A 26,382-nucleotide genomic window follows, 5' to 3' on the forward strand; every position below is an offset into this window, starting at 1 on the left:
TCTGGCCAATGGAAAGGTAATCATGGCACATTTTCGGTTATGGAGTATATTTCCTGTGGAGACACACTATATGTTTTTAATGTAATACCCAAAGAATTGGAGTACTGAAGTGCACAGGAATGAAGAGGAACACTCGAAGTTCTCTGACGCTATAAATACTGTGATAATGAATAGCTCAGTAGGCAGTTCAGTTGAGGAGGAATGGATCTCTCTAAAAAGGACAATCACGGAGGTTGGAAAGAAAAACATAGGAACAAGACAGGTAACTGCAAAGAAACTATGGACAAGAGAAGGAAGTACAAAAATGTTCAGTGACATACAGAAATACAAATCATTTTAAAAACAAGTGGGAAGTGCATTGAAGCTAAAGTGAAATGGCTTCATGAAACATATGAAGAAACTGAAAAAGCATATAGAAAAGGCAAAACAATTCGGCATCACGTTCTCTTCACCAATAAGTGTTGCACATGCCTTTAACCAGACAATAGTCGGAGACATGTTTGGAGGCAACTCACTCAGACTGAACACCTTAGACACACTGTCCAGCGATTGCAGCAAGGTGGACATTCCCTGCTGTTTTGGGGTGGCATTATGTGGGGCTGACGTGCTGCTGGTGGTCACGGAAGGCACCATAATGGCTGTACGATACGCGAATGCCATCCACCAATCGATAGTGCAACCATATTGGCGAGACATTCGTCTTCATGGATGACAATTCACACCCCTGTCGTGCACTTCTTGTGAATGACTTCCTTCAGGATTATGACATCTCTCAACTAGAGTGGCCAGCATGTTCTCCAGACATGACGTCTCTTATTGCAAATGCTAGTCTACTTTTTATGTCCTTCTTGCTTGCTTCACAATGATTATTTTGTTGCCTAGGTAGCAGAATTCCTGAAGCCAAGTTGATATAACACATCCTCAGTTTTCTTTTCCATTCTTCTGTATTTTATTCTTGTCAGTAACTTGAAGCTGTTAAGCTAATTGTGCACTAGTTCTTGCATTTATCTACCCTGTCTGTCCTTGGGACAGTATGGATGATGTTTGGCAAAACTCAGATTGTATGTTATCTACCCCTTTTGCCTTATTTGATATTAAGTCACCCAAAGCTCTTTTAAATCCTGACTCTAATAATGGATCCCCTAAGTCTTTCCTGTTGACGCTTGTTTCTTCTTTTATCACATCATCAGACAAGTCTTGGACTTCAGTACGCACATGTCTGCTCTCTGCTCTGTGTTTATCATTGGAATTCCTATTGCACTCTCAGTACTGCCACTCTTGTTTTTAATTTCATTCAAGGTTCTTTTGACTTTTTTGTATACTGAGTCAGTCCTTATTACAATCATTTCTTTTTTATTTCATGCAGTTATTTCACTGTAGCTTCTATGCATTTCCTATTTATTTCTATCCTAAATGCTCATGGTTTCTTCATAGTTTCTTTCCTGGTATCTATATTTTTCTCTCCCACTTGAGTGACTACCCTTTTGAGAGATGTCCATGTGTCTTCAACAGAACTGCCTACTGAGTTACTCATTATCACAGATTCTATAGCCTGGGAGAACTTGAAGTGTGTCTGCTGATTCCTTAGTACTTCTGCACCCCACCTCTTGTGCAGTGATTCTTTCTAACTTGTGTCTTAAACATCAGCCTACTTTTAGTCATTATTACACTGTAACCTGAGACTATATCTACTCCTGAGTATGACTTAAAATCCAATATGATTTCAGAATCTCTGCCTGACTGTAATGTAGTGTAAGTGGAATCTTCCTGTATCTCTGGCCCTTTCCCAAGTATAGTTCCTTCTCTTCGGATTCCTGAACAGAATATCCGCTGTAACTAACTGAAATTTATTGCAGAACTCAATTAGTTTTTGTCCTCTCTCATTCCTTCTACCAGGTCCATATCATCCCATAACCCCATCTTCTACTGCTTCTTCTGCAACTGTGGTTCCAGTCCTCCATTATTAGATTTTCATCTCCCTTTATGTACTGAATTACCCTTTCAGTAGCCTCATATCTTTCTCTGTCACTTCATCTTATGTTTGTGACCTCAGAACTGTTGTTGCTTGTGTTAGTTTGCTGTCAGTTCTAATGAGAACAACACTATCACTGAACGGTTCACAGTTAAGTCGCTCTCTGTCATACCTTTGTGTCCGTTGAATCCTACTCCAGTTGTAGGTTTTTCTGTTGCTGTTGATATTACCCTGTAATCATTTGACCCAAAAACCTTGTCTTCTTTCCATTTCACTTCATTGAGCCTCATTATTGAAGAGTCAATCTTTTTCTCATTGTCATTCCGCATTGTCAGTCCCTTTCTGGATATCTGAATGGAGGACTAGTCTGGAATCTTTTGTCAATGGAGAAATCAGCCAGAAGGTCTTCTTTAGAAACAGAAAACAGTCACATATTTACATAATCAGAACTCACAACAACATTCTGGTTCCGTGCGCCACGGAATTTGAATCCGCACCAGATGGCACGGACGTTGAAGACCACTAGAGGTCTCTGCACCGTCGCGCCATAAGCCGTGGCGGTACGTGCCTCCTGGCCCACATTTAATGTGAGGGCGCCACAGTGGAACACGTGGTCCCAGCAGCCAAAAGTGGCACTCCCCATCATATATTTAATCGCCTGCCTCTCGCTCAGCCAGCCAGTCTAATCTTTGCGTCCGTCTCTTGACATATCACATCACCTTAGACAGCGTATTTACTTGTTCCGTGTGCGCGTGGACGTGGTTGTCTAGTTAAGTTTTCTTGTGACTGTTGTTTCAATCTTGTTGTTGTTTGTAAGGTCCTTTGTTGGTTGTGTCCATCCTCTCTCGTTGGTGTTGTTGTTCCATCACGTCAACCCCATGACCCAGTTGCAGTTAAAACACACATGACCACTGTCTATGGATGCTGAGACAGTACATGGCAACCGCATCTCAAGGGAGAGGCACTCCATGGATGGTGGTGATAAGGAGGAGGCTGAATTTGGGAGGGTGAGGGATGGCAGGGTAGGCATGGGGGAAGGTGTAGTACTGCTTGTGGGGGTGTGGCGGGAAGCTGTGGTGACAGGATAGGGGTGCTAGATGCAGTCGGGAAGTTTCACAGGAATGAGAGGGATGGAAGTGGAATGGGCAAGAAGAAAAGGAGATGAGGGGAAAAGACTAGCAGGTGTGTTGGTGGAATACAAAGCTGTGTAGTACTGGAGTGGGAGCAAGGAAGGGGATAGAGGGTGAAGGACAGAGACTAGTGAAGATTGAGATCATGGGGGTTACGACAATGTAGGATGTATTGCAGGGATGTTATGCATCTGTGCAGTTTAGAAAAGCTGGTGTTCTTAGGAAGGATCCAGATGGTGCAGGCTCTGAAGCAGTCATTGAGGTGGAAGAGGTTGTATGGGCAGCATTCTCATCAACTGGGTGGTCCAGCTGTCTCTTGGCCACAGTTTTGCCGATGGCTATTCATGCAGACAGACAGCTTATTGGTTACCAAGCCCGCACAGAAAACAGCACAGTGTGGTTGCATCTCAGTTTGTAGTTACATGACTGGTTTCACAGGTAGCCCTGCCTTTGATGGGATAGGTGATGCCTGTGACTGGACAGGAATAGAAGGAGGTGAAAGGATGTATGGAACTGATCCTGCATCTAGGTCTATTGCAGGGTTATGAGCCATGAGCAAAGGGGATAGGAGGCAAGGAGATGGGAGCAGGATTGGAAAAGGGTCCGGCAAGGATATTGTGTAGGTTTGGTGGGCAGCAGAATACCACTGTGGGAGGGGTGGATAGGATATTGCATGAGATACTCCTCATCTCAGGGCGTTTTGAGAGATAGTGAAAACCCTGATGGAGAATGTGAAACAGTTGCTCCCGTCCTGGGTTGAACTGAGGCAATGTGGGAGGTGGTAGGTGACTGGAAAGGCAAGGTCTTGGAGATCGGCGTCTGTACAAGGGTGGGAGAGTAATTTCAGTCTCTGAAGGCCTCATTGTTACTCTTGGTGTATTTGGATAGGTACTGCTCATCACTACAGATGGCTATGCTGTATGTAAAAGGCTTTTTCTTGTGGAATTCATGGCAGCTGTCAAAAGTGGAGGTATTCCTGGTGGTTGGCAGGTTTGGTACGGATGGCATGGAGGATTTTGAATATCATGGAAAATGGATAGTGACTTGTAAGTATCCATTAGAAAGATCCAGTTCTTATCCTGTTAAATACATGTGCAATACCAAATCGTCCTATCTCACGGACCAACTTCATTTACCACATGCTGAGAAACTCACTCCCACCACCATACAGAATCCAGGACTTAAACAGATCCAAACCACAGTCTTGAATCTTTCCTCCAAAAGCCTTAGTCCCACAGAAGTCTGTCCTTTCCAAAAGCCTTACCTTTCACTAAACTCCCAAATTCAGTTATGCTGGACCTCATGAAGACCTTCTGTCCTCCTAGTCCCTGCAGTGGAGACACTTTTTTGGCACCAATCCTGCAAATCAGACTCAAAACAAAAGCAATGTTGAACCATGACTGACTATGTTCACTCCTCCTCCCAACCATAATCCACTCTCACTGTCCCTAGATCACCCCTATTAATATTCCAGAATCTCTTAACCTCAAATCTTGCCCTACCATGACTCCCCAATTTGCTCAACAAGGAAACAAACTTTACATCCATAGAAAGAACTACAAACCACCAACTAAAAACTGTTCCCAACCTTACAATCCAACCTGCCAACAAAGGTTCCACCACTGTTGTTTGGAAACACAGGGATTACCTGGTTGAACAATCTGTCATATTCATTCACCCAGAATACCTTAGTGACCCCATTCCAGAAATCCAACAGGATCTCCATTCTCTCCTCAAATCCCATTCCAGAACCTCTCCCCTGAGTCTATCTCTCTCCTCATTCTTATCAGTCCCCGCACTCCCATCTTCTACAGGATTCCTAAAGTCCATAAACCCAACCATACAGGACACCCCATTGTTGCTGGTTACTCCCCCCCCCCCCACTGATAGAATCTCTGCTGTCATGTAGCCTACCCTCTGACACCAACCATTTCGTCCACCAACTATGTGTGTTTCTTGTTCCTTTACCACACAGCACTCTTATCAACATTATTGATGTCACCTCACTCTACGCTGAATCCCAAATGCAGATTGCTTCGCCAATCTCACACTACCTTTCCTAACACTGACACCAAAGCAACAACCTCCTTCCTCGTCACCGTGGCTGTTCCTCACCCACAATGACTTCCCTTTGAAGACATCACCTACAACAAACTCATGATTTTACAAAGGGAACCTATGCCATTCTATTCATGGACCACCTAGAGGAGTCTTCCCCAACAATCCAGAATCCGAAACCCCTCACATCACTCAGATTATTTGATGACATCTTTGCGATCTGGATCGAGGGTGAGGACGTCCTATCCACATTCTCCAACTTCTTCTCTCCCATCCATTTCACGTCCTCGTCAACCCAACAAGTCACCTTTCTTGATGTTGACCTCCATCCCAAAGAAGGCTACATCACTACCTCCATCCATATCAGACCTACTAACCACCAGCAATACCTCCACTTCAACAGCTGCCACCCTATCCATACCAAGAAGTCCCTTCCGTACAGCCTAGTCCCCCATGACCATCGCGTCTGTAGTAACGAGCAGTACCTCTCCTCTCCAAATATATCATGTGTCACACTGAGGCCTTAAAGACCAAAATTACCTCCCCCCTCCTCCACGTGCCTTGTCTCTCCAGTCACCCACCGCCTCTCACATTGCCACTGCCTGGCCACAATGGACCACTCCCCTCATGACTCTGAACCACACGGGTCTGGGTTGACTGAATCACATTTTCTGCCAGGGTTTGACTATCCCTCATCATGCCCTGACATAAGGAATATCCTACCAACTGTTTACTGCCCATATTTCAATTCCATTTAAGGCTACACTCCATGCAAATACCTTCACAAAAGTTCCTAACTTTTAATTTACATTCAGTGACAATGAATTCCCATTTTAATCTGTAGTTCATAATCAGTAAATTAATACTTATTCAAATTAAATTGTGCTCAGTGCAAAATCTGACCTTTTCATCCCTTTATTGCAGTTCAAATTTCCTTGCTGTTTTTCCTTCTCATCCTTCATCTCTTTCTTGCAGTTCATATTCTCTTGCAACTTTTCCTTCTCATCATTTTCATACTATTGAATTTCTTCTCCAGTCATATTTAATTTTCATCTCCCTTAAGTATTTGAATGATTTCTTTTATCTTAGGACACATTCTTCCAATCTCTTTGCCATTTGTTGATCTTGTAGGCCTATAAATCTCCACTAATGTAGTGGGTATTGGCTTTATGGCTATCTTGGCTATTATAATACATTCCCTATGCTATTCACAGTAGTTTATCCATATTCCTGCTGTCTTATTCATCATTACATGTACTCCTGCATTACCCCTGTTTGAAAAATGGAGTACTATTTTAGCCACGAGGGTGCCATTATCATTAACACACACAGTAGAGCTACAGCTCATCAGGAAATATAATGGCTGCTTGCAGCTGTTCTCAGTACCAACACTGAAAGGCTGTGAGGGCTAACGTTCAAGGCCAGATCAGTGGATCACTCAGCCTGTTGCCCCTGCAACTATTGGAAGGTTACTGTTCTTCTTCATGAATGACGTTTGTGTGGCCTCCCCACAGCTACCCCTCTGATGTGGCTGTACATGCAGTACAGTCAGCCAAGCTCTCCCCACCTTACCAAGAAGCATGGTTTATGGAAGAATGCCCTTCTCATTTTCTTAAAAAACATCATGGTGTGCATAAATTTGGTACAAAATGTTTTAATGATATCATAATGAATTTTCACTCTGCAGAAGAGTGTGGTCTGCACAGATTCAAAACTTCCTGTCAGATAAACCTATGTGCCAGACTAGGACTCAAATCTCAAACCTTAGCCTCTTGTGAGCAAGTGGTCTACTGGCTGAGTTATTCAAGAACGACTCGCGACTCACCATCACAGTTTCACTTCCACCAGTACCTCGTCTCCGACATTCGAAACTTCACAGTAGTTCTCCTGTGAAACTTGCTGGACTAGTACTCCTGGAAGAAAGAGTAGTGCAAAGGTGTGGCTTAGCCTGGGGGATAATTTCCAGAATGAGTTGTCACTCTGCTGTGGAGTGTGTGCCAACTTGGAACTTCCTGGTAGGAGAACTTCCCTGAAGCTTGGAAAGTAGGGAATGAAGTAAAGCTGTGGGTCATGCTTGGATAGCTTTGTCGGTAGAGCACTTGCCCAGGCAACATGTATGTCCCAGGTTAGAGACCCCATCTGCCACACAGTTTTAATGTCCTAGGAAGTTTTAAATTGGCACATCCTTCACTGCAGACAGAAAACTCATTCCGGAAACAACCTCCATGCTGTTTCTGGAAGTTTCATTTTTATGTTATGTTTACATATTAATATTTTCTAGAATACATATAAATTACATTGAAATGCTGAAGAAACTGGTATAGGCATACATATTCAAATACAGAGGTATGTAAACAGGCAGAATACAACAAGTATCTGGTGCAGGTGTTAGATCAGTTACTACTGCTACAATGGCATGTTATCAAGATTTAAGTGAGTTTGAATGTGGTTTTATAATTGGCACATGAGCGATTGGCCATAGAATCTCTGAGGTAGCAATGAAGTGAGGATTTTCCCTTACAATCATTTCATGAGTGTACAGTGAATACCAGGTATCTGGTAAAACATCAGATCTCCAACATCGCTGCAGCTGGAAAAATATCCTGCAAGAATGTGACGAAACTGAAGAGAATCGTTCAATGTGACAGAAATGCAACCCTTCCACAAATTGCTGTAGATTTCAATGCTAGGCCATCAGCAAGTGTCAGCGTGTGAACCATTCAATGAAACATCATTGATAAGGGCTTTCAGGGCTGAAGGCCCACTCGTGTACCCTCAGTGACTGCACGACACAAAGCTTTACGCCTTGCCTGGGCCTGTCAACACTGACATTGGGCTGTTGACTGGAAACATGTTGCCTGGTCGGACAAGTCTCATTTCAAATTGTATCAAGTGGATGGACGTGTTTGAGAATGGAGACAACCTCATGAATCCATGGACCCTGCATGTCAGCAGGGGACTGTTCAAGCTGTTGGAGTCTCTGTAATGGTGTGGGGCCCCTAATATGTCTAGATATGGCTCTGATAGTGAAACACATCTAAGCGTCCTGTCTGATCACCTGCATCCACTTGTCCATTGTACATTCCAGCGGACTTGGAATTTCCTTGTAGGAGAACTTCCCTGAAGTTTGGAAGGTAGGGGATGAAGCAGGACAATGCAACGCCCCATATATCGACAATTGCTACAGAGTGGCTCTTGGAACACATCATGTTGCAGTACTTCTGCATGCTTGCAGGGGCTCTACACAATATTAGGCAGGTGTACCAATTTCTTTTGCTCTTCAAAGTATTTTTGAAGTTTGATAGAACTGATAGCAAGTAGTGTCGCTGCAGATTTAATGAAGCACACTGAATACATTTACTAAGGTGAAAAATTATTTAAGCCACAAAATGGTAAAAAAAAATTGTTGTGCTTGGTCTTTTTGCTCAATTTCACCTGATGTAGCATGAAAATGATGAATAACACAGTTATGGAGTTTTAACAATGTGCATAGCACAAAGTGGTGTGCTTCAGATCAAAGTATCTTGTTTTTATTGCTACTTGTTTCTGTTCTAAGCAGTCTTAGTATTGGGCAAAACCATGATAGAGCTTGCACAACATTTGTTGCAGCCTTCCACTAAAGGATACCTAAAATCTTTTGCTTTTATATTTTCAGCTCAAATTTTGCACTGCTTTGTTTAGTGCAAAATTTTATTGAAATTGGTGATGGTTTGTTGTGTATGATTTCTAAAAATATAAACTTATATTTGTTATGAACAACATATTTCCCTTTTCAGCTAATGTCTCAGTTCAAAAATTTGATGCCAGAAATAACAATAATCTTCAGAGTGACTTAAGAGTACAAAGTTCTGTGGTCTGAGAAATATCTGTTATTCAGGAACAACAAAAGTACAGTAATAGTAAGCTAGGTGTATTAAAGTTATATAGCACAGCTCAACAAAAATTATGTAACTTATGTGTCAGAATTATACACTTCTAAACAAAGTACCACTCAAAGTAATGTGAATTATAATATAAAATATAAAAATGGTTCAAACATAGTTAACATAAATTGGCCTTCATATATTCATCAACTAAATGAAAAGATTGTACAAATAAAATGTTGTTAGTTTTCTTCCTAATGTTTACTGTTTTCATGACTGCTAGAGGTGATTTATTTTAAAGCACACTAACCACATTTATTACCCAAACTAGATGTCTGGTAACTTTTTGGCTTGTGAGATGACCAAGAATCTAGTTAGGGTAAGAAACATGGGCAATGTGCTCTACAATAAATTAGCCGTACCGGTTTGTCAAACCATTTCAGAATAAAATTGAAAACATTTTGCTTATGCACTCTTTTTTTAAGTTTAAGAATATCTAATGGCCAGTTTGTTTTAACTCTACTTCAACATTTATTATACTTACTGTTAGCATTATAATTCCTATTACTTTGAATGTTATAGTACTTTGTAAATTGTATTGCATGAGTCCGACAGTCAAGTTACATAATTTTTTGTTGGGCTGAGCCACATATTTTATTATTACCTAACCCTATTTCTCTTCCACATTTTTGTATTTTTTATGTACATGTCTTTACCTGTATATTTTGTACAACGTGCAACATATGATTCTTATGGCCAAAATAAATAAATAAAATATAAACTGACAAATATGAATTGGATAGATTGCTACTCAGCATATATAGGAGACATTGGGCAGCAAACTGGCACATTTAAAAGAGCATTTGAAATTAGTCTTCAGAGCAACAACATACATTTTCTGTAATTTGCCAGCAACAAAACAAAGTTTGTCTATTACCGGTGAGCGATTTAAAAGGAGAATGTGTGACTTATTGGTGGCCACCTCCTTTTACTTCAATTATGAGTCTCTTAGCGATTGACAGCACCTGACATAAACATTAAGGATTATGGCACATGAAATGAGCAGTCATAATATTTTATTTTTGTCCATTCTGCATAAAGTAATATGATTCACATTATTGGTCTTTTTCCCTGTGACAATTCTGGGCTGTAATAGCTTATTAACTATTTGAGCACTATGTGTGGCAACTATTGTATTACTCAGGAAATAAAAATCAGGTGTACTCTTTTGACTTTTTCCATATGAAAATAATAATTTTCTTGCTGTTAGGCCTTTGCACCAACAGACCACATCAACTACCTAATACAGTACAATTAATAACACAATAGGTCCACTATTGACATTGCAGCTTTATGTTATAATGTTGAAGACTAATTCAGTGAGGTTAAGTTGAATGAAGGTATAAGTTATTCAAAATAACTTGCACAAAGTACACCAATGAGCCAACACATTTTGACCACAGGCTTTATTGGTCCATTTTTGGAATACAATACTGTAGCAAGTCTGCATGACACATATTCGTCAAGTCCTCAGTAGGTTTGTGGAGGTATTTGGCACCAGACATTACTCAGTCATAAATTTCAGGTCAGTAGTTTGTGGGCACGGAGCTGCTGCTCGACAGTGTCACACACACATTCTGTTGGGCTCAGGTCGAGCTAATTAGATTAGATTAGATTAGATCAATACTTGTTCCATAGATCATGAATACGACACTTCATGATGATGTGGAACATGTCAGGTTAATAAAAGATGTCTGTACAAGATACTACATTACACAAAATATTGCATGACACTAATGTTTAAGTTGTTGTTGTTTTTTCCCCCTTAATTTATATGTAAAATTTCAGCCAATGAGTAGGAGGTGTCATCTAGAAATTCTTTTAATTTATTTTTAAATGTTAGTTGGCTATCTGTTAGGCTTTTGATGCTGTTTGATAGGTGGCCAAAGACTTTTGTGGCAGCATAATGTACCCCTTTCTGTGCCAAAGTCTGATTTAACCCTGCATAGTGAAGATCATCCTTTCTCCTGGTGTTATAGCTATGCACACTGCTATTACTTTTGAACTGGATTGGATTATTAACAACAAATTTCATAAGTGAATATATATACTGTGAGGTTACTGTGAGGATCCCTAGATCCTTAAATAGATGTCTGCAGGATTACTGTGGGTGGGCTCCAGCAATTATTCTGATTACACGTTTTTGAGCAATGAATACTTTTCTACTCAACGATGAATTACCCCAGAATATGATCCCATACGAAAGCAGTGAATGAAAGTAGGCATAGTAAGCTAATTTACTGAGATTCTTATCACCAAAATTTGCAATAACCCTAATAGCATACGTAGCTGAACTCAGAGGTTTCAGCAGACCATCAATGTGTTGCTTCCAGTTTAACCTCTCATGAATGGACACACCTAAAAATTTTGAATATCCTACCTTAGCTACAGACTTCTGTTCAAAATCTATATTTATTACTGGAGTTGTGCCATTTACTGTACGGAACTGTATATACTGAGTTTTATCAAAATTTAAAGAGAGTCCTTTTGCTGAGAACCACTTAATAATTTTGTGAAAAACATAATTTACAATTACATCACTTAGTTCTTGGTTTTTGGATGTTATTACTATACTTATATCATCAGCAAAAAGAACTAACTTTGCATCTTCATCAATGTGGAATGGTAAGTCATTAATGTATATCAAGAACAGTAAAGGACCTAAGACCGAACCCTGTGGGACCCCGTACTTGATAGCCCCCCCAGTTTGAGGAATCAGCTGTTGTTTTAGCATTACATGAACCACTTATTTCAACTTTCTGCATTCTTCCAGTTAAGTATGAATTAAACCATTTGTGCACTGCCCCACTCAAATCATAATGATTTAGCTTATCTAAAAGAATTCCATGATTTACACAATCAAAGGCCTTTGAGAGATCACAAAAATACAAATGGGTGATGTCCGGTTATTCAGAGCATTTAATATTTGATCAGTGAAAGTGTATATAGCAGTTTCTGTTGAAAAGCCTTTCTGAAAACCAAACTGACATTTTGTTAGTACTTTATTTTTACAAATATGGGAGGCTACTCTTGAATACATTACTTTCTCAAAAATTTTTGATAGAGCTGTCAGAAGAGAGATTGGGCAGTAGTTGTTGACATCCGAAGTATCCCCCTTTCTATGCAATGGTTTTACAATGGCATATTTCAGTCTATCGGGGAAAACACCCTGCTACAAAGAGCTATTACATACGTGGCTGAGAATCCTACTTATCTGTGGGGAACAAGCTTTAAGTACCTTGCTGGAAATGTCATCAATTCCGTAAGAGCTTTTACTTTTCAGTGAGTTTATTATTTTACTGATTTCAGAGAGGGAGGTTGGTGGAATTACAGTTGTTTCAAACTGCACAGGTATGACCTCTTCTATTAGTAGCCTTGCCTCTTCTAGTGAAGATCTAGATCCTATTTTCTCCACAACATTTAAAAAATGATTATTGAAAATATTTTCAATTTCTGATTGTTTGTTAGTACACTTGTCATTCAGTTTTATGGCACTAAAGTCTTCCTGTGCTCTTGGTTGCCCTGTTGCCCTCTAAATAATATTCCAAATTGCTTTAATTTTATTATCAGAGATACTGATCTCAGACATGATACACATGCTTCTGGACTTTTTAATAACTTTTCTTAGTACCGCACAATAGTTTTTATAATATTGAACAATTTCGGGGTCAGTACTCCCTCTTGCTGGTAGATACAGTTCTCTTTTACGGTTGCAAGATATTCTAATTCCTTTAGTTAGCCAAGGTTTTTTATGTGTTTTCTTGGAATTATGTTTAACTATTTTCTTGGGAAAACAATTTTCAAATACCCTTAAAAATGTATCGTGAAATAAGTTATATTTCAAGTTTGCATCATGTTCCTTATACACTTCATCCCAGTCTAGCTGCTGTAGGGTTTCCCTAAAGTTTGCAATATTTATATTGTTAATTGAATGCACTGCTTTGAAAGTCTGATTTGATATATTGCATGGAGTTATGTCATGTACCATGATCTGAAAGACCATTCTCAACAGGATAAGCATTTATGTCCTTAAACTTATCTTGGTCTATAAAACAGTTATCTATAAATGTACTGCTGTTCTTTGTTATCCGAGTAGGAAAATCAATGACAGAGTTCAAATTGAATGAACTGAGTAATACTACAAGGTCATTCTTCCTATTACACTCTTTCAGGGAATCAACATTGAAATCCCCACAAATGATAATTTGCTTCCCCCTGTCTGACAGATAGCACAACAAAGCATCCAAGTTTTCTAGAAATAGCTGGAAATTCCCTGAGGGGGACCTATACACTGTTACAATTATGAAAGTGCCATCATTTATTTTAAGTTCAGTGGCACGTGCTTCCTTATGTTGCTCTACACAAAAGTTTTTAGTTTCTAAATTTTTTACACTGTGGAAGCTTTTGACATACTCCTCCTCTCATCATGTTATCTCTACTTACATGTGCAGCTAATTTGTACCCATTGATGCTAACCTTTTGCATATGAGTGACAATGTGATGCTCAGACAGGCATAGTACATCTATTACATTCTCAGTTTCTATATCTTCTAAACAAAGCAGAAGCTCATCAATTTTATTCTTCAATCCCCCAATATTTTGATGAAATATACTAACATTATTTTTCACTTTACTTTTGTGAGTATCTTGAACTTTTTTTTAACATCTTTAGTACTTGCCTGGCTGGGTTTCCCACTGGACACTGATCTTACACTAAAAAAGAGTTTCCACCATGAGATGTAGTTCCTCCCCCCTTTAAATTACCTGCTATCAGCCCAGCCAGTTTACCCTTCCCTTTCTTGTTGAGGTGTAGGCCATGTCTAGTATAGTACCACCTACAGAGTGAATCAACAGGAACCACCCCAATGTGTGACCCTGCACCAGATCCAAGTAGCCGTTCCAACTCCAAATTAACTCTCCTGACAGAAGAGCTCAAATGAGGTCGGTCATGGCAGTCCAGAACCAACACAAACCCAACACTGGTATGACTCGATGTTGATGCAATCTTTGCCAGGTCACACTCTATGCTTTACCCCGGATCTCTGTCAATACTGTTGCCCGGCCCACCCACAATAACCACGGTATCTTCCTTAGTAAAGCCTCTACATAGTGAACCTAAATACTCTGTAACCTGCCCCAGTATCCGAGACATGACATCGTTATTGTGCTTCTCAAACCACTGTAGCTCAGTCCAAGTTTTGTGACACAGACATTTATCCTGTTCGAAGATGCCTTCATGGTCATGGGTCACGGGGGACATTGAGCATGAAGAGATGCAGGTGGCCAGGAATAACATTTGTGTATTGCACACCTGTCATAGTGCCTTTGATTACTACCATGAGTCCCGCAGAATCCCAGGAGGGCGGTCCCCTCTATCCTGTGAACATAGCACAGTACATGTTTTGAGCAGCCATCCACGTGGATGATGGTGTATCCAAAAATGACCATCGACCTGGCACAACAAGAAACAGATCACATGATTCCATTGATTCACCATCCATTCTCAGTGATTCCGTGCACATTGCAATGTAACTGATAAAGTCGCATCAATGTGAGAATGTATAGGGGTCGTCTGCTGTGGAGCCCCGTGATCGACAAAGTGCACTGTACGGTGTGCTCTGAAACAGCGTGTTTGCACTGGCATTGTTCTCTGTTATCAGATCTGCCACAATTTGTCACCTATTCTGCTTTATAGAGTGACTAAGCCTGACTTACACATTCTGTGATGAGATGCGGATGTCCAATGCCTTATCACCTACTCATGGTTTCACTGTCCCTCAACCACTTCCTCTAGACACTCACAACAGTAATACATAGGCAGCCATTCAACTTTGCCATTTCTGAAACACTCATTCCCTTGCTTCTGGTCATAAAAAAAGTTGCTTACATCAGTAGATTCCCCATTTGTGGCCTGTATCATCGCTAGAATGATTCCACATATGTATCTGCTCCACGTACGTACTTCCTTTATTGTGTCATACGTCTGTAATTCCACATGTAGCATTGTATCTTGAGGTGGACAGTGGTCATAATATGTCAGTTCATCAGTCTGTGTTCTGTGTGATGTATTTATGACATTTTTCACAACTGAGAGGATAACATCACTATTAGGTTCAAATGGCTCTGATCACAATGGGACTTAACATCTGAGGTCATCAGTCCCCTAGAACTTAGAACTACTTAAACCTAACTAACCTAAGGACATAACACACATCCATGCCCAAGGCAGGATTCGAACCTGTGACCGTGACAGTCGTGCAGTTCTGGACTGAAACGCCTAGAACTGCTCTGCTACAACGGCCGGCTCACTATTAGGCTATGGAGTGAACAACACATCTAATGTAATGTAATCAATAACTTTAAATATTTATTAAACCTCGAGTGGCCGCATCGATTTTTGAGTGTGCACACAGTGTACTTTGTACACATGTAAAGAATACCTGCCTAAATGTTACTGAGGTAAACATGTATGAGCAAAATCACAGTTTAACCTTAGTTTAATTAAACAATAAAATAACATTATCTTATATAATGTCAATCATTGTTTAATTAAACAATGATTACACAAACTTTCATTTTATCACTCTGTTGCCATGTACAAGTGTTAACCCCTCAATAATGATCCATTCAGAGCTCTAAACAGTGCAGTTACATCAGATCCCAGCAAAACACTTATTCGATTACGAATTATCTTCTAGACAGCTGCCTCATTGTTGGATTGTGGTTCTAATTTGGAATCTGGTGCTTCCCCCCCCCCCCCCCCCCCCTCCTCCCGCCTCTCTCTCCAGGAATCATAAATTAACAAATAGTTATTGTCTTGCAATCATAAAACAACAATGGAAGAGTACAAGACAATGTTATTTGTATAATACTGTTAGTATTTTTTGGCATTGTTATCTAACTATTTGTTCATTTCACCTATTTAAAAAATAGTGTATTGCAGGAAATTATGGTAGAAGCTATAGCTAATTTATTGTGTGCTGTTTAATTTAATGTAAAACATTTTCACTTATGGCTAGTTACAAATGGTTCATTTATCTTGTTTAAGGATGGGTAATGCAGCTAACATGTTTTATGTTCATACACCGGTGCTGGGAGAAAGACCAGCAGCTGCTGGCCACAGTTTTGGACTACCTTCATGACATCAACCACACTTGTCAGGTACAGTCATCAGCTTTAACTCTTTGTGAAGTGCAGAGCTGGATTAGCCACATAGCAAGAGTTAGTAAATGCTATGGACTTCACACATTAGGGGGCCCCGTGTCTGGGCGCAAAAAAACCTGTCAAGTTACCTATCATATTTTACGGACACTTTAATTTTTAAGAAATTTTAAAAAATAACATTTTTTTACCATTTTTATTATTAGATTACAAAGCCACACTGAAAAAAAATTTACTTTATAGAACTGAACTGATTTTTAAAATCCCTGAAAATTGTGTCTGAACTTCCTTCTTCTTCCTCTTCATCATCATCATAGCTGTCATCTTCATATATAAGATGGTCTTCACTGCCATTTAGAGCATTACTTATGCATACTTCTGGAAAGATTTTTAACAATAATGTCTTCTCTCACTCTAGACCGTGACTGTTTTATCCACTGTCACACTTATTTGATTGTAGGTCATTTTAAAACTACCTTCAGTGTGAATTCATTTTGGGTTTCATCCATCATCCATTTGTTCCATTTGTCACTAGAATACACTTTAAATAGTTTGTTTATTGAGACATCAAGAGGTTGCAATTGTGTAGTAAGTCCTCCTGGAATAACAGCAAGCTCTGTATTTCCCTGTCTCCGTTTCTCTTCCACAGAATTTTTCAAATGGCTACTAAACTGATCTAGCACGAGAAGAGAACTCTTCTTCAATAAAGCACCTTTCCTTCTCTCCCACACTCTTTTAATCCATAATTTCATACCAACCTCGTCCATCCAACCCTTGTCATGCACATGAACAACAACACCTGGTGGTACTTCAGAAGATTTTGACATTGTTTTGCACTTGAAAATGGTAATTGGATTGAGTTTAGTATCGTCAGCACAACATGAAAAGGCAACAGTGTAGTGGATTTTTTCATGTCAACTGGTTTTTATACTTGCAGTTTTAGCGTCTTTCATGGCAACAGTCCTGTTAACTCAGCACATCAAAAGTCAGAGGAGTTTCATCCATATTCACTATTTGGTTTAGTCCCACAGTGGTTTTCTTTCAATGTAGAAAAATAAAAGTGATAGAAAGACAATATTTTCTCTTCAGGCTCTTGTGGCATTTTCTGAGATATTTTTGTTTTGGTTCACATGCTAAGTCCACGATGCTCCATAAACCTGTAGCACTGACCAACTCCACCCTGAAAGTCTGTTAAGTTCCACTGTACCTCTAGCTTATGAGCATGTATTTGAATCATTTTTGTATTAATTCAATGCCATTTTATATGATGTCCTTGAATCCAACTCAGTAAGTCATCTTCTAGTTTTGCATATTTAGTCCTAATTTTTTTCAGTTCTTCTTTACTATCCTGCCAATTATGAATGGTTTTTCCTGTTGGTAGAGGGCTGAAATGCCACTCAGCTGCTCTGTTTCCATGTTCTTCTGCATGTATTACTACTTTCAATTTATAGCCTGCATCATATGTATACCTTTTATTTCTTTTGATTCTGAAGCTTGCTACTAACAAAAATGGTGTACTATTACTGATAACACAAGTCACTTTCAATTTAAGTTCACTGGCACTGTAGACTACAATGACGCATCATAGGCTAGACAGTGTTCTGCGTTTTTGATGGCAGGGAGGGAGGTGGACAGTGTTAGCAACCCTGTGAACCCTACAACTCATATTTGTTGTGTCGGTGCACTGCTACTGTCAGCTGAATTCAGATTGCCAGATAGAGATAGGTTCCCCACGGTGTTGCATATATGGCCATTTTTAAGATTGGCTGGAATTTTAAATCGAGCACTGTAAATTTTTATATTAATTTTGAGTATATGATACACCTGAATTTTGGAGGCAATTTTTCAAAGAAAAAAGTCTCTCTTATAGTCCATAAAATACAGTATGAATGGTATTCTACCTGCCATCCAGTGAAAAGATGGTGGTATCTAAATCAATGATGAGTAGTAAGTTTTTAGCTCATGTTTAAAAGTCAACGCTGGCAACTCCATATATCATGTGTCATAAGCTGACAACACTGTTAGGGGAATTCCCTAATGTTATCCAAGCTGGTTGTAAGTACTCAGTCAGTTAGAATGGGGTTGTATTGATTACCAATAAAGTAATTAATGGCTGCTGTATTTATTTTTGTAAGTCTACTATTACATTCATTCATTCATTCTTTCTTTCTACAATATGCAATATGTCTTTTTCTTACAATACTTTTGTTATGAGCCGTATAGAGTGAAGTCTGTTGGTGGACTATTGTTGTATAACATCTTATAGTTTCATAGTTCCTGCATTTCTGTTGTGTCGTTGCTTCTTTGTTAGCCACTGTGGACTAATAGGATACATTACTACTGTTTAAGAACAGGTAAGGATAAAAAAGTAGTACGTATGTGCAACATATATAACAATGCACATATCAGTTATTGGCATATAATATGATGATAAAATGTTATCGTTACAACTGATTTACTTTTGAATTTGGTAAATATTTGCCACTGTGACACCAGACTGACTTTTTGGAACCGCTCACATAGTAATATAGCATTGGGTGTCAGGTTTCACACCATGCAGCTATCCATTCTGGTGCACCATCATTTACAAAATTTTGACAAAAATAACTTCTTGTGAAGCACTAAACCATTAAAAACAACATGAGTTTCCCCACTAGCTCTGTAGCATAATGGATAAGGCTCTAGGCTCGTAAACTAAAGGGTGCATGTTCAGTAGTTACAAAGTGGTGATTTTTAGGAAACCATTATTGAAATTATTGTGTTCCTTATTTTTATACATTTAATTTACTTATAAATATAATTTTTTTCTTACATTTAATTTCTGATTCTTGACAGTCTCATTTCAATCACCGTGACAGCTTTATTATTTTGCACAAATTAAATGAAACGAATCTGTATGAAAAATGTTGTATTTTCTAATGGTGTGAAAAGAACTTTTGTTTTAAATGTTTGTATGATGATAACAACACAAGAAAATGTACATATCATTTTGACGCTAAAGTAAAGTGTTGTTTTATTTTATATCCTAAACTTTGAGGCGTAAAACAAACCAAAGACCTCTCTAAACCATTTTCTAGGTGCCCAGTGCTGGCTTAATCTGCCCCTTGTAAAGTGACATACAAAGTACAAGTAATGGATGTTAATGTAGTACATGTGTGGACATAAAAAACATAACACTTTGGTGATAATCCAAGAAACCTATCTGATAAATATCAAACAATGGAAAGCCCAGGTTGGAATATCAATTATTATGAAAAGGATAGATTGCTACATTCTCTGTCAGATAGTGCTCTTCTCACCCCCCCCCCCCCCCCATCCCCTCAACTGTTCTCTGCTCTACAAAAGTTGCAGCCCAGCAAGACCAGATGGAGATAAATGTCATGTGTGTATGTGGTGTGACTGCTTGTGTGTTTTCCTTTCTTTTATGAAGAAGGCTTTGGCTGACAGCTTGCCTGGCTTCTACTCAGTGTGTCATCTTTATGATAAGTACAAATCCATCCATTTCATATTTGTTAACTATCTAATAAATATATTGCTTTTTCTTAACTAGGAGAAAGTACAAACTCAAACTAGGAGGAAGTACAAACTCAGAAAAAAATCTACATTAATTAACTTTCTTCCTGCTCATGATATAAGCAGAATCTAGTGCTTTGCACTTCATTGTCTCTATTGTATAGTGATACTATGTTGACACCATGTTTAATTTACCATTCTCTGTTTCTGAATCTCATTACTTAGGTGTGTTAGTTATGTTTCCATATATACTTCTAACATCCTTTATAGAATCCCAATTTGGTTTTACAAAGAGTGCTCTACAGCACTGTCCCCTTATGTAGCCTGCATTTATTGCAAATCTCTTGCCCAGAGCAAAGTCCCAAGTGACTGGAGAAAAGCACAAGGTGACGCCTGTATGTAAGTATGGTAAAAGAATGGACCTGCATTATTACAGATCAATATCTTTAACATCAGTTTGCTGCAGAATTGTTGCACATACAGGGTGCACATAAAGTCCAGGAATATTTTCAATTATTTATTGCACAAGAACTAAACATTGTACAGATGTCATACATATTGCATTTTGAAGAGAAACTCTGAAAAATTTTACATACATTCAATATGCGAACCGTGACTGACCCGGCAGATGTCAGTACAGTAATTGAATTCTTGCCATACCCATCATAGCATGGGATCGTCAACTGTGGCAGTCGCTTCCCATATTCTCCTGTACCTTTGCTACATCAAGTGGAAGGAGCAGTACATAAACCAGATCTTTAACGTGTCCCCACAGAAAACAGTCGCACGGAGTGAGATCTGGTGATCAGGGAGGCCATTTCATCAAACAGCTGTCCTCTTCAGTAGCACAGCCAATCCACTGATGCGGCCGCTCTGTGTTCAGGTACCATGAACGATGAAAATGGGGTGGAGCCCCATCCTGCTGAAACATGAACAGAGTCCGATTGTGTTTGAGACATCAGCCATTGCTGCAACGTGTCCAAGTAGGAATATCCAGTGACAGTGTTCTTGGTGAAGAAGAATAGCCTGTACAGTTTTTGATGTGACAGGGCACAAAAAACATTTGCCTTAGGTGAATCATGCTCAAATTCAATGGATTCGTGTGGATACTTAGTACCCCAGATTCGACAATTATGCCTGTTCACTTTCCCATTAGTGTGAAAAGTGGCTTTGTCGCTAAAAATTAAGTAATCAACAATGCCATCCCCATCCTCAGTCAGTTGTTGCAACTGCGAACAAAACTCAAAACACTCGTCTTTGTTGTCGTCATTGAGTTTCTGTACTAGCTCCAACTTGAATGGTTTCATAGACAGCTTCTGTTGCAGGAATTTCCACACTGTCATTGGAGCCATTTCGAGTTCACGGGATACACAACGCACCGATTTCTTTGGACTCCTTATGAATGTCTCTTGTACATGTTCCACATTCACTTCTCTCACACTGGGATGACCGCTTCTCTTTGCTGGGTGAAGCAACCCGACATAACAAATTTGTTGTGCCAGTGGTAAATGGCCTTCCTTGTTGGTGGTTTCTTGCCATACTTGGTTCTAAATATCCATTGAGCAGCTGTTGTCAAACTCCAACACACAGAGAGCTTGCTCTGCACCTGAACTCGCCATGTTTTCGACTAGTGCTGACTATCAGCAAATTTCCAAACTATGCTGTGGCGATATACACTCTGTCCACGGAAAGCATTGCTCATGCAAAACTCAGCTTGCCCTTTTCTCACATGATATTCTGCCAAATATGGGTGAAGGGCAACCGTGGATTCCACATTCAAAGATTTCCGTAAAACATTTGACATACTGCCACACTGCTGACTGTTCATAAAGGTACAAGCATATGAAATATGAAATAGGCACCCAGATATGTGAGTGGATCAAAGACTTGTTAATTAACAGACTGCAGTATGTTGTTCTCAATGGTAACTGTTCGTCAGAGACAAGGATATCAAGAGTGCCCCAGGGAAATGTGACAGGACCACTGTTGTCTTTACATACATAATTTATCTGGCCAATAGGGTGAGCAGCAATCTCTGATTGCTTGCTGATGATGCAGTGGCGTATGGAAAGGTACCTGCATTGAGTTACTTTAGGAAGATACTGGATTACTCAGGCAAAATTTCTAGTTGGTGTGATGAATAGTAGCTAGCTATAAATGAAGAAAAATGCAAGGTAATGCAAGTGGTAGGAAAAAAAACCATGCAATGTTTGAATACAGCATCAGTAACGTGCTACTTGATACATGCACATTGATTAAATATCTAGGCATTATGTCACAAAGCAATATGAAAAGGAATGTGCTGAAGCATGTAAGGATTGTAGTAGGGAAGGCGAATGGTTGATTTTAGTGTTTTGGAAGAATTTTATGAAGGTGTGATTCATCTTTAAAGGAGACCACATATAGGACACTAATGGACCAATTGTTGTGTACTTGAGTGTTTGGGATCCACACCGTGTTAGACTAAAGAAAGACATTGAATCAATTCAGAGGTGGTTTGTTAGATTTATTCCCAGTTAGTTCAAACAACACATGAGTATTATGGAGATGCTTGTGGAACTCAAATGGGAGTCATTGGAGGGAAGGCAATGTTCTTTTCAAGGAGCATTATTGATAAAATTTAGGGAACTACTGTTTGAGGCTGGTTGCAGAACAATTTTACTGCTGTCAGTGTACATTTCCCGTAAGGACCACAAAGGTAGATTAGGGATTATACAGACGCATGTAGACAAGTCATTTTCCCTCTCTCTGTTTACAAGTGGAACAGGAAAGGAAATGACTAGTAGTAGTAGTAGTAGTAGTAGTAGTAGTAGTAGCAGTAGTAGTACAGAGTACCCTGTGACATGCACCATGTGGTGGCTTGTGGAGTATATATGCAGATGTATATGTTGAACTGGAAATTACAGAATAGTTAATATTTACACATATGCAGCCTGTAAATAAACTTGTAACTATCAAGTATTTCTTTCCTTAACTATTGTTTAGTTTTCTCAAAATCATCCCACACCTGTTCCTATCTTGTTTCCCTCCTAAATTACCCAGATTCCTCTGTCAGACGTTTTGTCTCAACTGAATTGTATAACTGAGCCAGTATTTAGGATTTTGTGAAATTCTACCTTTGAATTGTATTTTTCCTTTCATAGCTAAAACTGATTGGTGGGGATGTTTCATTACTACTTACATTTCAGCAATATAAAGCATGCCTGTACATGGTGAAAGTTTTTACTGCTTCTCTTTTCACTTGCTAAATCCTACCTTGACCAGCAATGTCGCCAGATATCTCCCCAACTGAGAACATTTGTAGCATTATGGATGAGGCCCTCCATGATGAAAGACCCCAATCTTGGGATTTTGATGATCTAACACACCAATGTGACAGAATTCAGCATAATATCTGTCAGGAGGACATGCAGCAAAACTATCAATCAATCCCAAGGTGAATAACTGCTTGCATAGGAGAGAAGTTGTACCAATGCATTGATGACTTGCTCTTTCTTTGTGAAGCTCTTTCTCTTCTGTAAATCATCCAACTTTTCTGAAATTGTAGTCATCTATTTATCTGTACATGTACATCACATCTACCAATTTCTGTCCCATTGGCATAATTCATTCATGGTGCATTGCACTGGTTATAATTTGTTGTTAGTGCACTCAACAGAAACTGCTTGCAGTGGCTGCTTCTACATGTCAATGTGTAATTCAGTTTGCCTCTGAAAGCTCTCCATCACCATGGGATTTATGGAATCAATGAATGAATGTCTGTCATCATCTCCAAACATGCATGAAGTGTTTATCGTTTTTTGTCCAAGAATTATTTTAGTACATGTGACATAAGACAGTGGTAAGCCTAGTTAATTTACAATACAGTAGTCATTTTGTCTACATTGTTGACATAATCAAAATGCATAATAATGTATGTTGGTGTACTACTTTGCTTCTACATGTGATAATAGCAGTTATTAAGTGAGGTGACATGGTAAGCACAATGTAAACTATATTGTGAATTGACAATTAGTAAACTTTGGTAAATGAGGTTTACTTATTATGATGTTCCTTACATTCAGACAAATAATAGAAGCAGTGGTCAAGCAAGAACTGTTTTAACTTTATTTTAAATGCGTTTAATGTTGGTATGCATTTTAGGTAAGAAGGCAAATGGTTATGTAACATAACTCCAGTAAGGTACACTCCTCTTTTGCATAAGTTTGTATTTACTGTGTTCATGTGTAGGTTCATCTTCTGCCTAGTTTCATATGTGTGTATATCATAGTTGTGTCTGAAAAGGTTTTCCTTTCTTAAGATGCCCTCTTTTGTGAAAATTAGTATTTTGTATGTATATAAGCAAGGCAGCAGCAATATCTTGAGAGTTTTAAAAAGGAGTCTACAGGAATCCTTGCATTTAGCCTTTCTTACCACCCTCATAATCTTTTTCTGTATTCTAAAAGTTTTTGTAGAATTTGTGGAATTCCCACAAAAAATTATTCCATACATAAGTAGCAAGTGTATACTACAATGGTACATTGTCAGCACTGATGAGCAGCTTGTATTGTGAGTAAGGGTCCTAATAGCATACGCTAGTGAATTCAGTCTCTTATTTAAATTGTTTAGGTGCATCTCCCACTTCAGATCTGCATCAACATGAATGCCTAGAAATTTTGTATGACTGACCTTTGACACATTTTTTTCCTTCAATAGTGAGAACAGGGTTTGCAGGATGGAGGTTTTGTGTGGTGTGCAAGTTAACTGCCACAATTTTTTCAGGATTTATGATGAGTCTATTGGTCCTGAACCAGTGCATTAAGGTACGCATAACGGATATTGTAGCCTCCTGTGGAAGACTGTGTGAATGCATTACTTACACATTACGATGATTTATTTCTCCACAGAGGTGGAAAAATGTTTCATCACTGGCACAAACTTATCGCCGATTCCATATTTTTTAAAGTACTGTTGCATTTTAATGCAAATGTCAAGGTGTGTTGTGTGTATCATGGTCGTAGAACTTGTAATAGCTACAACTTCCATGCCTCAGGTCTTAGGTCCTTTTGTAGGATGTATCATATTGTGGCGTACCTAATGTTTGCAATTTGGTGTGACTGGTTGTCTTTCAATGACCTCATTCATATCAGTTCATATCCTTAACATTGACATCCACAATTAATCATCAGCATGTTCATTGTCCACAGAAAAAACTGTAGCCTCAAGTTACATCATACATGTCTTGTGCACTTACTGTGTAGTACAGACTTGTCAAATTTGTTTGTAAAGCATTCCTGCACTGTACCATCAACCTTTCTGTGTGTGAATTCCATAAGATGTTCTTGTTGACTTGTTGAGTCTATGCCATTTTTCATGCCACTGCCATTATTATTAACACCTAGAACTTATCACCTCAAACATAGCAAAGTTGGAAACATAGTTCTGTGCCCTCATTGACAACTCTTACTGAACGATCATTCTAAAAGGTGAGTCAAAAAGGACTTTACAACTTTGGAATGATATAACATTTTATTGAGGTAACATACAGTATCAGTAGGTGTGTCATTTTGTAGCAAACAACCTCAAGTTTGATTCACGTAGTGCATCAGTACCCCATTCTGCCACGAGGAATGCCAGTAGTGCACACTTAAAATGACTACTTTCAACTCCAAGTAGGCTTATAATTTACCCTTAGCAGAAGAACTTTGTTGGGACAGGTTGTTCATGGAGACACAATAAATCACGTGTTGATTGATTGATTTATTCATACATAGAACAATATACATTGTATTGCTGTTGTCAAATGTTTGTCCAATTTTTCTTACTAAAATAAACGTTCCTCTTACAACATTTATAGCTCCTTTACCTAGCTCTACTTTTCTAATCGTATCATAAATTGTAACACAGTGCAATGATTATGAACATTAATTTAGTCTGTAATTATTTTAAATATTGTTTTACAGTGCAGTAGCGATTACTTAGTAAATATTTTTTAGGCTTTGACTAATGGAGGTGGGATCATTCACATCATTTATTTCTTGTGGCAGCCTGTTTTACAATTTTATCCCATAGTATAATACACTATTCAGAGTTTTTGACTTGTTTCCTCTGTTTAGATGTAAACACTGTCTGGATTTCATGCCATGGTCATGTACTGAGCAGTTCGTGGCATACAGATTTAATTTTTTTCTTATATACATTGTGTTGATAGCATGGGAAGAAATTGATTACCAGTGGAATGTTTGACACATTACCTTTGATAGTCATATCAAATCAAGATGATACCTGAGACTTTTATGTGAAACTTGATGTGATAATACACTCCTGGAAATTGAAATAAGAACACCGTGAATTCATTGTCCCAGGAAGGGGAAACTTTATTGACACATTCCTGGGGTCAGATACATCACATGATCACACTGACAGAACCACAGGCACATAGACACAGGCAACAGAGCATGCACAATGTCGGCACTAGTACAGTGTATATCCACCTTTCGCAGCAATGCAGGCTGCTATTCTCCCATGGAGACGATCATAGAGATGCTGGATGTAGTCCTGTGGAACGGCTTGCCATGCCATTTCCACCTGGTGCCTCAGTTGGACCAGCGTTCGTGCTGGACGTGCAGACCGCGTGAGACGACGC

General features: G+C 39.0%; 1 protein-coding gene across 1 annotated transcript in view; it reads left to right on the top strand.

Moving 5' to 3' along the window:
* The window catches only part of LOC126203392 (lysocardiolipin acyltransferase 1-like), a 113,688-nt gene that overhangs the window by 45,451 nt on the left and 41,855 nt on the right, over window positions 1–26,382 (top strand). The window contains exon 3 of the mRNA XM_049937698.1: window positions 16,132–16,244. Coding sequence (XP_049793655.1) covers window positions 16,132–16,244 — 113 coding nt within the window. The remainder of the gene's footprint in view (window positions 1–16,131; window positions 16,245–26,382) is intronic.

The sequence above is a fragment of the Schistocerca nitens genome, chromosome 9, assembly GCF_023898315.1.
Source record: "Schistocerca nitens isolate TAMUIC-IGC-003100 chromosome 9, iqSchNite1.1, whole genome shotgun sequence".
Classification (NCBI taxonomy): Eukaryota; Metazoa; Arthropoda; class Insecta; order Orthoptera; family Acrididae; genus Schistocerca; species Schistocerca nitens.